The following is a 12,806-nucleotide window of genomic DNA, read 5'->3' as shown; positions in this document are numbered from 1 at the left end:
TAAGCAGGGTAAAATCTGATAGATATCACACTGATCAGTGACATATGTGATAGACTTATTTGGGAGACAAGGATCACAGGAACTTCTCCAGTTACTTAGTGCTTCTCTACCAGTACCTGTACTGAGCGCAAACAGGGTGGCGATTATGGCACAACACAGCCTTGCCAAACAGTGCTGAAATTCATCTGAGCATTATATTTATCGGACACGAACTGTGTGTACTGCCAAGACGGGAAGCGTGAATTGATGGTAACATGAGGCACCGCGTCACAGACGTTTTACAAAAAGCACTAGAGGAACAGAATGAGAGGGGGCGTATATGTGTATGTGAGTAGAAGAACAATGGTATGACATCTATGTTGTGATGGAATCAACCAGTCTTGCTGCAGGAGATGAGTTTGGCTGTAATGACAGCGAGAGCAGGCCGATGACTGCTCTGCCAACACAGAACACACAAAATTTTGGAGCACCACGCAGTACGTAAAATAGTTGCTGCACCTGGCTGATCAGCAAAATATTCGGGAAAAAAACAGGAACAGAGCACACTGAAGGTGCTGTTTCATGAGCCTATCAGAGTCACTTTGGACTGGCATTTGCTTAGTGTTGATGGAGGGAAAAGTACTGAAACCATATTCACACAAATCAATCTTTAAACATGCAATGTTCTCCCTCTCAGTGAAAACAGCTCTATGTACTGGCTGTAATCTGTACCCATTTCCTATTTGACCTTTGAAGATCAATTAATTAGGAGTTAAACCCCAGTTTTTTTTTTTTTACATTTTTTTCCAACATAAAGAAAGCATTTAGTTGTAGATGCAAAACTCAGTCTGTATCTCCAATTTGTTAAGCAGCATATCTGTCTGAATGAATGCATAAGTGTAAGTGAACGCATATTGCACCAAGTAACTGTTTATGTGTACAAGTGAGTGCATTTAACAGCCTTTGCATAAATTAATGTATGAGAGTGTGTGTAAGCCCTCTATTAACCTTTCCAATAGTCTCCATATAAATCACTGTGTATGAGGACGTATTATCGCACCAGGCCATGGAAACCCATTGCTCTCAGGGCCTGCTTGAGTGTGGAGAACTTGTCCCTGCCCTGGGAGCTGGCTGGTCCAGCTGGCCAATCTGCTGAGCCTCCCTGTCTCAGGTACCTGCAGTGAAACAGAGATGTAGCAGCTAGTGTTTGACACACATATTCTGAATTCATCCCTCAGAGGTGCATTTTGCATTCACATTTATTCATTTGCTGATGTATGAAGTGACATACAATGATTATTAACTAGTATTTAGCTGACACCTTTGGCCTAAGTGACTTATAATAGTAGATACGCTGCACCAAATTGCCTGCAGTCGTTCACACATCTATACAGCAGAGCAGCGTGAGACAAAGCGATTCAGAGTCACCAGTCCACCCAAAACACATATTTGGACTGCGGGATGAAACCAGAGCACGCAGAGGAAACTCATACAAAATGGGAAGAACATGAAAACTCCACAGAGTCCACCTATGCTTGATCAGAGAATCCAGCTACTGTTAGGCACCAGCACTACCTGCTGCACCACTACTCCACCCACAATAGGCTACATACTGGATATATTCTTTAATAGTAATAAAACCTGCTTATGATCAGTTTTTATCTGGGCCATATTATTAAGGACCTTGGGGTTGAGGAGTGCCTCCTCCTTATGCTGTGAGCCTAAGAGATACCCCCTACTGGGGATCACCCACCAACAGGATTATATTTGTGGTTCCAGTTGAGGTAGTAACTATCACATAAGAAGTTTAACCCACTGAAACACATCCGTGTGTTTAACTGCATATAAGGCTGCTCCTTCACAGCTCCCCATCCTCAGGTCTCACCCGTCAGTGCACATGAACACATTTATGTTGGGCGGCATGGCGGCACAGCAAGTAGCGCTGTTGTTTCACAGCGCCTGCGTAGTGCGAGAGAATGTGGGTTTGATCTCCGCTCAGCCTGTGTGGAGTTTGCGTGTTCTCTGCGTGGGCTTCCTCCGGGTGCTCTGGTTTCCTCCCACACTCCAAAGACATGCTGTTCAGGTTCCCCATAGTGTGTGAGTGACACAAAGAGAGTGTGGTGGATGAATGACCCATTGTAAGTGGTGTATCCAGCAGTGTAAGTCACCTTGGTAAATAAGGTGTGTGGGCTAGTAACACTACATAGTATCCATTGCAAGTTGCTTTGGAGAAAAGTATCTGCTAAGTGAATAAATATAAATGTTATATTAATTTTTTTAGCATGTTTTTCTCCAAAGGGACTTACAGCGTTAAACTACTGACAGTGGTGTACACAATTATACAGCTGCGTAAATATTTCTAGAAGAATTTAGGATACCACTGCTGAAGAGCATTACAGCAGGAAGTGGGATTTGAACCCAAGTCCTTCAGTGGCTTTAACCACAATGTCACTTTCTGCCTTAGTTCATACAATAGTTTAGTCAGAAAGTCACCGGTATATGTCAGCCTAAAGGTTGATGTGAGAGTTGTATTTTACATATCATATGCTAAGCAACTTGAAGTTGGTGTCCTATGTAGATACTTAATTCCCAGTCATGTTTACACATACTTGTCAGTGTGGAGCGTGAGGAAAGGGAGGCACGCTGTGTTTGATGTGTCAATAACACAACAAAGGCATGTTGGAACCTGTGAAAACTTGGCTGGGGTAAACATACAGGTCTCTCCCCTATACATGGACAAGTTCTGACAACCTTGTTTTCATACATACACAGTACTGTGCAAAAGTTTTAGGCACTTGGGGGGAGAAAGCTGTAAAGTGAGAATGTTTCCATAAATAATGCTCTTAATTAATAAACTTCCTACAAAGCTTAGTAACCATCCATCGTCAACAACCGCTTGGCGCAGCGGACTCGGCCGGGTCCCGCTCTGTGGCGGGTCTGAGGGTCAAGACTTGCTTGGGATGCTTTGCGATGGACTGGTGTCCCATCCTGGGTGTGTCCCTTCCCCCTGCAGCCTTGCGCCCTGTGTTGCCAGGTTAGGCTCCAGTTTGCTGCGACCCCGCTCAGGACAAGTGGTTTCAGACAGTGTGTGTGTGTGTGTGTATTTCTTTAATGACATACAATTACTGTAATACTGTAACTTTTTACAAAAGGAATGCTTGGAAATCTAAAATATGGTTTTTCCCATTGACAGCAATGCAGAAGACATTAAATAACCATCTAAAACAAATATTTTTGTGAAACATCTAAGTGCTTAAGACTTTTGCACAGTACTCTATTTTGATATCTTGAGGGACCAACACTGGCTTTGGGGGCTGAGGGAAGGGTGGTGAGTCCATCCACAAAACTCTCCTCGATGAGAAGCCCTGAGGGATACCAGCATGGTATGCAGCCCACTGTAGGCCTCAAAGTTAGCTTTTTAATCATATGCAGGTTGCTCAACACATAACTTTCCTAGGACTTGCATAAGGAACTCAGAGAAACAAATATATGTGCAAGATGAACACTTAAATATGGCAGCAAAGTCACCCACAAAAACCCACTACCCCAGAGCTGCCCTTGTCTCAAAGCATGCTAAGTAAAAAACTTGACAATACAAATAGGCCAAGTGTGAGAAAAAATTTACTCTAAAGAAGGGGAAAAGAGAGAAGGGACTATAGGATGGGCTCTGAAACAATTCTAGGTGAAATATCAATGTTTCATTTTTTAGTAGTGAGGACGTCTTGCCTGCAGAACGAATGAAGTAATTGTATTCTGTGTGTAAATGATTAAATCTGGGTCTGTGCACAATCACATGCTTGTGTTCACAGGTAACTATGTTGGTAAGCTAAAGTACCAAATGAAAGTTTGAGTCTAACTTTTTGGAAACTAGTTTTATTTCATGAAGCATTTAGTTTGCATCTATACTTCTGCCCTGTTCAAGTATTGCCCAGGTGCACTCAGAGTTTTTACTCCTACTGCATACATTTTCCTGTCTGCAGTCAAGGCCCTTAGAACAACCTCTGTGGTTTGCTGAGCTGTGTGCCATGTAAATTTTACCTGAGAGATGTACTCAGCTGTCTACCCCTACACATGGTCGTCTGAGAATGCGTCTCTCAAGTTGAGCGATCTGGATGGGTTGCCTACCTGTGTCCCATGATGTTGCCGAGGCATAGCGCACCCCTCTCTTCTGCCGACAGGCCTTCAGCCATCATGTAGAATACATTGAAATTGTGCTGGTGAGGTGCTGAGGAACACAGGCGGGATTTCTCCAGGGCGTATGTGTATAGCTGGGCTTTACATAGACACAGACAATATATGTGAAGTTATGTTTAGAAAACACAGAAACAGAACTCTTTCAAAACATCTGCATTTTCTTTTTTGAATCCATAAACACAAAGAAAACTGAAAACGGTTAAAATATACTTTCAAATAATTTCATTCCATAAGTAACTAAACTTACAAGTTATGTGAAGGTGATGATGACTGATAAACGCAAGATTCTTGTAATTGGAGATTTGGCTCCCCTTACTGGTCATTTCTATACATTTTTTTTTCCCTAAACTTATTTCCCACCTGGAGTTTCTCCTATGATGACAGTAAAGGGCCAGTTTTATTTCTGTATTGATCTACTCACATATCTGCATTACCTGAACTACCTGGGGTTTGTACACAAAAAATAATGCAAACTACCTCTAACTAAACTTTTCTTCTTTTCACAGAATTGGACGGAAAGGAACTTCATGAATCGACTTGAGTTGCTATTCATCTGTGTCTTCGCATGACCAAATGCTTCAAGGATGCAATTGACCTGAAAATTACAGAAGTGTAAACTAAAGAGTTAATAAAAATGTTTCATTTCAGATATTACAAATGCATGATCTTGAATTTTATAACAAGAGGATATGATACATAAAGTAAAACTGAATGGCTGTGTGGGGTTAAAATTCTTAAGGATTAGTGAAGATGATTAAGCGAAGTTTGTGGTGACAAAGACTTACAACTAGAGCATGGTAATACACAGATAAAAACAGAATAAATGCCTGCTAATGCTCTACCAAGAACATGAGTATATGTGCTTGTGTCCATGTATACCAAGTCGCTTTAGGAAGACCCTGTTGTGGGCGTCTGTGCAAAGTGAAGTCCCCACTCACATGTTTCATCTTGGGTTCCAGCATGAAGCCCTTTGGGCAGGAGCGGGATGCCAGGTGTCTCATGATGTGCTTGCAGGCTTCTGTTTTCCCAGAGCCACTCTCTCCACTGTGGGTACAAAATAAACACGGAGGCAGAAACATTAGCATAGAAGACACGGACCAACATACAGAAGGATAAGAGCGACACCTAAATACGGGAAGGAGAAGACAGAAAACACCTCATCAAGCTTGCAACGTATTTGTCATGTGTGCCTGTAGGAAGAAACACAAGAACTGATTAAGAGTCATCTGTATTCCTCCTCCTCTCTTCCCTTCTCTGCTTACCGGTGACTAATATGGGTATGAATTGCCAGAGAGGCAGCAGACTGTTGTCAAGGCAACCAACAGAGGAGAGTCCACGTGAAATGAAATCACAGATGACTATAGTGATGTTATCCATTACATTTATTAATTTACCTGACACCTTTGTCTAAGGCAACATACAATGTTAGATCTGTACGCTAAGATATACACAACTATTTACCCATTTATACAGCAGAGTCATTTTTACTGAAGCAGTTCAGGGTAAGTACCTTACTCAAGCATACTGCTGCAGAAGGAACATCCAAACCCGGGTGCTTTGACGACAAAGCAACAGCTCTAACCATTATGCTATCTGCTACTCCGGAAGCAACACGTTACTTGAGTTAATGATACATTAACAATAGATGATGGGTAGTTAATTTTAGTTAACCACTATGTGGAAGGTATTATTAATAGCAGGGCCACTCTTAGGGCATAGATTCTGATAGCAGTGTTGTGAAAAAACAAGCTGCCTCTAGCTTCTTCTGCACTGGCCACCTTTACCTACTAAATGAATGAATGCTTTTCATTTGGATTCTTTCTGCTAGTGCAGGGCCACATTTTATCTACTGGTGAAACTAAGATGATGAAGGTATTAACGAAGGACAAAATGGTCAGTTAAGCTCCCTTCAGATGCACAGACATGCTCACGCTGGGCAGAGTATTGAATTTCAAGGGCACGTCCAATTTGGAAAGGGTGTGCATACATCACAGGCAGAAGTAGCCATTGCTCCAGTGACTTTGCTGCTTTCACATAAATGAACAGAGCATGGCTACCCTGGTACTCCAATTGTGAACGGTCAAGAACGCCCTGATGAATCTCCAGAAGCAATAATAAATAACCTTCCCAAGTGGAATCAGTCCAACGTTGTAAAGCAATACGCTCACTGTAATGAGACAGAAATTAACCACAGGATCTAAAAGCAATTAGGAAAGAGCATCAGTCCTTTGGTAGGCAATGTGATGGACTTTTTAATTATGGCATAGCAATTCCTTGACCTTGTAAGCTGGTGAGATCACCAGATTAACTTGCTCAGACAAGTTAGGTTTCAAAGCCAGCAGCTGATATCAGGTATACAACAAACATGACTTTTAAATTCTTGGGATAAACAAATTACTAATTAATCAGATGCTACTTATTACATTACATTATTGCTACATACATAGCATTATTTTCAGAATTCTAAATTTAAAAGAATTGCAGGTTATCATTCACGAACCACAGAAAATAAATCAAGAAGTCTAGGCAGTTACGCCCACAGACATATTCAGACTGGTAAGATTCACGGAAAAGATGAAGTGGAGATATAACTGAATTTCTAGATAGTTATACAAACTTGCCAGAGAAGGTTGATAATGTTTGGTAACAATAGTTGTAGGTACAACTACAGTACTGTTGAGTCTGTTGTCAAGTCTGGGAGAAGTGTCAACAGGCCACGGAAGACTTCATGAAAGAAATCAGAGGAATAAGTGGGGAAATAGAGGGCGTGTGTGAGAGGTACCTGAGAATGAAGCACTGCGGCTGGCGCTCTTGCATCATCATGTGGTAGGCTCTCTCGGCAGAGGAAAAGATATGTGGGGGCAAGGAGGAGCAAAGGCGGCCACTGGAGCTGAGGTACAGCTGACTCACCTGGGTCAAGAAGAGAGGGTACAGCAGAAGAAGGGTAATCGCTCTGTATCTCTTATAATGCAGAAAGTGGAAGACATTGTTGCTGTCTGTATCTAAGCTACATCAGAGAGGATTAAAAGAAATCTACAACAAAAACAGAGTCTGATGGAATTCAAGGGTAAGCTGCATAAAACTAATTCTTTAGGAAAGATGCATAAGGAGCGGTCTATGGGCCAGGGTTGTTTATGGGAGAGCAGGAGGAAAGAGCTGCAAGATTACAATGGAGAAAAGTAAAGCTGGAAGAAAATGAAGCTGGTTAACGGAGATGGGAGGATTCAACTGAGGATAACAGGAAAACTAGCTGGAGGATGATGGAGCTATAGGATAACTGAGCTGAAAGATGATGGTACTGGAAAAAAGGAAGCTGAAAGATGACAGCTGGATGAAGGAACGGGAGGACAACAGAGATGAATAATGGTGGAGCTTGACAGTAAAGTAGGGGGATGGCATACAGTAGCAGAGGAAATGGAAGGACAAACTGGGTTCTGCTGAGACCTTATTAGCAACCTGCAGGGTTTGTAACACATACTCCTCTGGTGCCAGAGGACAATGTAAGGGCAGGAGGAGAGGTACAATGTGGGACACTATGGCCTGTGAGTACTGACTAACAGTTCTTCTCTCTGGAGCAAGGGACAGAGACTGTGAGACACGGAAAGCTAGCTGGAAGGACAATGAATGAGAGAGGTGAGGAAAGACAAATGCAGAGGGGGGGAAAGATGCATAGGTGAGTATAGTACCTGGTGCTGCTTGCTAACACTTCTCATCACTCACAAGGCTACTTACAACTACTCTGCTGGTGGGAACACACCTGCCTCCTACTTCCTTTTACATTACATTTACTCATTTAGCTGATGCTTTTCTCCAAAGCAACTCACAGTATTAACGTTACAATTATTTACCCATTTGTACAGGTGGATAACTTCACTGGAGCAGTTTAGGATAACTACCTTGCTCAAAGGTACTACAGCCAGAAGTAAGATTCAAACCTGCCACCTTTGGGTCCAAAGACAACAGTTCTAACCACTATGCTACCAGCTTAATGCTTGCATTATCACTGTGATGTACAAGCTCACAACACACCATGATTCTACCAAAAAAAGTAGTCATGTCTCGGACATATATTGTCCCTCACTTGTTCCACACGCAGGGAAGAATGGCGATCAGAATAAAACGTAAAACCATTCTGGCCAGCAGGAAGCAGCACATCTTGAATGAATGAGGGTATCCACATGCCCATTTTGATTTTAACCTTCTGACATTGTAACAGTAAAACGTCTGTTACATTAGAGCCATTTAAACCTGAAAAACTGTTACAAAATTTGCAAAAGACAGCAACAAGATTATCTTCTTAACTTTGACCTGTTTTCATTTCATTATTGCTATTAGTGTACCAGCAACACGTATCAAAGGAAAGAACTGAACTACTGCCAAAGCAATTTTAAGCATGAGTTCAAGACTTTTTTTTCACTTGCCCAAATATAGTACTTTGCTCTCAGATTTACCACCATATTTTTTTTTCCCATACAATTTCTAGTTTTTTGAGTAAAAGGACAGAAATTACACTCACCACTGTTGAATAAATTGGTAAATCTTTGTTGGGGTTAACAAGCAGTAGAATATGCCCAATGTAAGTCTGAAAAAGAAAACGAAATTGCAAGTTATTATAGGGTACATATATTTCATTGGGGAGTTAAAGGCACAAGCACCCCCCATATATACACAACCGTGTAAAGACTGAAAGTAATTATCTTGCTGATGCTGTTCTGTCCTCAGTTTAGGCTGAAGTTTAATGATCTTCACTGTAAAACACCTTGTTTTTTGCATCACAGTGAGATCCACTTGTGGAAATCTCAAGGCAGTCCATGCGCATGGGGACACTTTTAAGAGTATACAACAAACACCCCTCAACAGTCAAACCCGCAGATGTGATACAGAAGATGCAAACAAATTCTAATAGGCCACATTCAAAAGTGTTTTCTGTATGCATAAAACTGAGTGAAACAAATTAAGCTTAAAACATTTCTGAACAGCTGAAATGAAAATGAAATTCTGAGATAAACCTAGGAAGACCAGCCTATCAATTGGCATAGATGAACAGCTTTAGGAAAGCATATACTACTGATATATGCTGAATTTCTAGAGAAGACATCCATAGAAAAGTACCTTATGTATACATTTACCTTTTACAAAAGTATAATGCCAGTGTACAACCAGAAAGCCTTTAATGAAAAATCCAAAATAACTCTAGTCTTGTCCTATTTCACAAAAAACCACTCCTTTGAACTCTGTCCAAGACAGGGGACACCTCAGTGCTTCCAGAGTGATTCAGCAAGGTGGGAAATTGCTCAGTAGTGAATGCCATCAAGTTTTATGGTCTGTTCTGGGCAGAGGGCCCAGAAACATGCATAGAACTTCCATGCAGCAAACAAAGCGGTTTTTCAACGGACTGATCACAGTCACATGGGTTATTTTTTTTTCTCCCAGTGAGCTCTACAGTACATGTTAGAAACAGCACTTATGCAGTCTCACTCTATCGCTCTCTCTTTCTCTCACACACATACACACAGACTACAAAAAACATGAATATCTTGCCTAAATTAGCATCGACATCCCATTTAGCAGCCTCAGCTACCAGCCCTAACCTCACTTTGACATCCTGCCCATGGCGATGAGATCCAGCTAAGAAAAGTAGCAGTGTGAGCAGCACGTAGAATAGTGATTAGAGCTGCTATCTTTGAAGCTGAAGGTTGTAGGTTCGAGTCCCACCTACTGCAGTAGTGGCTCATGTGATAGGTCAACTATGATGAACTGTGATTTAGGTCAATAACATTGAGAGACTCACATAAATCTGGTCGTTGCCAAAGCGTTTCTGCATCTCGTACAACAGACTGCTGTTGGTGAGTTCGCTCAGGGATGCGAGGTCATCACTGGGTGCTGGAGGCACAAGTTTTACCTAAAACCAGCCAGAGCACACCTGGGTGAGAACATTTTACCTTCCTTAAACTAATCCAGTTTAAGAAGAGCCTAGCTGGAATATCAGTGCCAGTACTAAGTGACCCTAAAACAGGCTCCTACAAGAGGGAAGCTGACACGTGATTTGGCCTTAATATAGAAAAGGCAAGAAACAGATTGTCCTTCTGCATTAAACGCAGCATACACAGTTTTATTGGTCTGCTCCCATGTAAACCATTTATGAAAATGAAAAAATATCTTATGCATGTGTGTGAACAGACCTTAATACAATCTTTTTCAAAAGCACTTCACTTTATATTTATGAGCGCTTGGTCATAACAGTTGTGGAAAATATGGCAAAAACTAGTTATTCAGGATGGAATGATTTCACTGAATGAAGACAGACAACATACTGTACCTGCTCTAGCTTGCCTGGTACCACAGAGGAAGGCCCCTCAATGCCGTTCTCCTGAGATGGCTGTGGGGCTGGAGCCCCTGCAACATCCCGAAACATGATGTCCTTCTCCAGAAGACCGTCCCGCTTGGAGATGGGGAAGGTCAGGGAGCTATAAATAGAGAGTAATGAGACAACATAACAATGGCTGTAAACTCAGTTCTCCATTTCAACATATCATACAGGACTACTCATAAAAGAGAGGAAAATTGGGTGAACGAAGAAAAACATCCACACAAAAAAAATAAAGAAATGTCCTGCAAATAACAAAGGGTGTAAGGAATCAGAGCACCATATCAACATGTGAAAGAAAAGGCCATACAGCTTCCTTAAGGATGGGGGCACATCCTGGTTGACCTCCTCATAGTGGTTCTCTGTTGGGAGGGAAGGGGCTGTTGGATCCCTCAACCGCTCTTCCCAGCACGCCTCTGCCTTCAGGAGCACGTCTGCAATCCAATCTGTAGCTGCTATGTCTGAAGACAGAAGGAGATGCCATGTTCCATTGTGTCTATGATACCATGCACCAATTCAACACTTTCTCAGAGCAGCATACAGGCAGTGAAACATCACAAACCATGATCAATTTGTAAGTCAATGTATGTGCAGAAATGTGCTCTTCTTTACAGGAAATACAACCAGAACTGCACATAATAAGTTCAGTATAAGTTATGTAGTATAAAGCATACAGTAAAAGTCAGACCACTGACACTGATATAAGTACAGTCATCTCCACTGCTGGGTTACCTAGAGAGAGTTAAATATGGAATAAAAGCAAATCAGTCACATTAGTGTGCCTGTTTAGTGCCTATTCTATCAAAGTACACTGAATTGGGGGAAGGAACATGAATATTCTGTTGAGACAGAAATATGTGCTCTACATGAGTTTATGAATGAAGTGTTTTCTATTACAAGCCTCCTAATCAAATGGGTTTAAAAGTGGCCCTCTCTGGGTTTGGAAGCTGATATACATTAACATTTATTCATTAAGATGATGGTTTCTCCAAAGTGACTTACAATGTTAAGGTTAGACTTATTACAGTTACAAGCTTACAATTATTTACTCATTTATGCAGCTGGGTAATTTTCCTGGTGCAATTTTAGGGTAAGTACCTTGCTCAAGGGTACTACAGACAGAGGTGGCGATCCAACATGTAATCTTTGGACCCAAAGGCAGCAACTCTAACCGCTACGCTTCTAGCGGTCTCTGATCTAAGTTGATCTAAGCAGACTTACTGGTACTTTAAGAGGCAGAAGTGGAAAACACTGTCTGCCTTGTAATGAGGTCTCAGTATGTTGTGCACTCATTGTTTAACTGTTTAAGTGACACCTTACAAATAGGGTGCACTGCGTTTACCCTATGGCTGCCCAACCCTCAGCAGATTGCCTGTGGGGAAAAAAAGGTGAGATCCATTTACTCTCCTGTGGCTGCCTCAGGCTTCCTTCAGCTAATCTCAACAGTTACAATGAGTTATTGATCTGCAGGGAGGCACACAGAAGAGGGTTAATACGCTGGGAACAAATAGGACTAAGTGGCAGATTTCACCATAAAGCAGGAGTTAGGCATAGGATGCATGTAATGAATGCTGTTCAGACAGAGTTTAGGGGGTCTGCTGGACTGGGCTTTAGGTTTAATGCAGTTTTGGGTAATGTGCAATGACAATTAAAATATTCAGCTACATTACAAGTCTAGATCTTTACACTTAATGTTATTTCTCATAAATATCTCACATTAACCATAGCAGATTTATTTAAGATTAGCATGGTATCTTGAATTTCTGAACTCCAACTGTACAGAAATCCAAAGTGAATAAAGTAGAAAGTAAAATTCTCTGAGAGTTTACTGAACAGCAAAATCATGGCACGAAATCTGCTTGGCTATAATGAAACAACAAAAGTGTTGTGTATACTTAATCTTTTGGGTCCTACGCATACAGTACAAATTCCGAACAGCCAACATTCATACTCAGTCCTTCTGCAGCAACAGCCAGAGATACAGGACACTTGTGGGTTGCTTTACTTTCACTCTTCTATCCAGAACACCTCATACAAGTACTGTCCAGGTTGCCCACATGTACTTAAGCTTTTCACTGATACAGTATTTACATAATACAGCTTGAGTTTCTGCATTAACTTAATGTACAAATTCTGTGAGCTTATAAAGTGAAGGTAGGCACCTTAAAAACTTATCTTATTTTACAAACATTATTTAATTCTAGTACTTTCTTCTCAGTTATTCAGCAAGACCTTTATCAGTCTGAAAAACACAAATGAAAAGAAT

At 41.3% G+C, this 12,806-nt stretch overlaps 1 protein-coding gene across 4 annotated transcripts in view; it reads right to left on the bottom strand.

Moving 5' to 3' along the window:
- Nucleotides 1-12,806, bottom strand: part of myo16 (myosin XVI) — a 92,163-nt gene that overhangs the window by 42,227 nt on the left and 37,130 nt on the right. For all 4 annotated transcript variants that reach the window (XM_018750080.2, XM_018750079.2, XM_018750081.2 and 1 more), the window contains exons 9-17: nt 10,851-11,001; nt 10,493-10,640; nt 9,965-10,075; nt 8,690-8,755; nt 6,956-7,083; nt 5,112-5,217; nt 4,651-4,768; nt 4,105-4,252; nt 1,040-1,154 (exon numbers count right to left, since the gene is read on the bottom strand). In XM_018750080.2, the coding sequence (XP_018605596.2) occupies nt 1,040-1,154; nt 4,105-4,252; nt 4,651-4,768; nt 5,112-5,217; nt 6,956-7,083; nt 8,690-8,755; nt 9,965-10,075; nt 10,493-10,640; nt 10,851-11,001 (1,091 nt within the window). The remainder of the gene's footprint in view (nt 1-1,039; nt 1,155-4,104; nt 4,253-4,650; nt 4,769-5,111; nt 5,218-6,955; nt 7,084-8,689; nt 8,756-9,964; nt 10,076-10,492; nt 10,641-10,850; nt 11,002-12,806) is intronic.

Source organism: Scleropages formosus, chromosome 1, assembly GCF_900964775.1.
Source record: "Scleropages formosus chromosome 1, fSclFor1.1, whole genome shotgun sequence".
Taxonomy (NCBI): domain Eukaryota; kingdom Metazoa; phylum Chordata; class Actinopteri; order Osteoglossiformes; family Osteoglossidae; genus Scleropages; species Scleropages formosus.
Note: the sequence above shows the minus strand (reverse complement) of the source record. Positions and strands in the feature narration are given on the sequence as shown.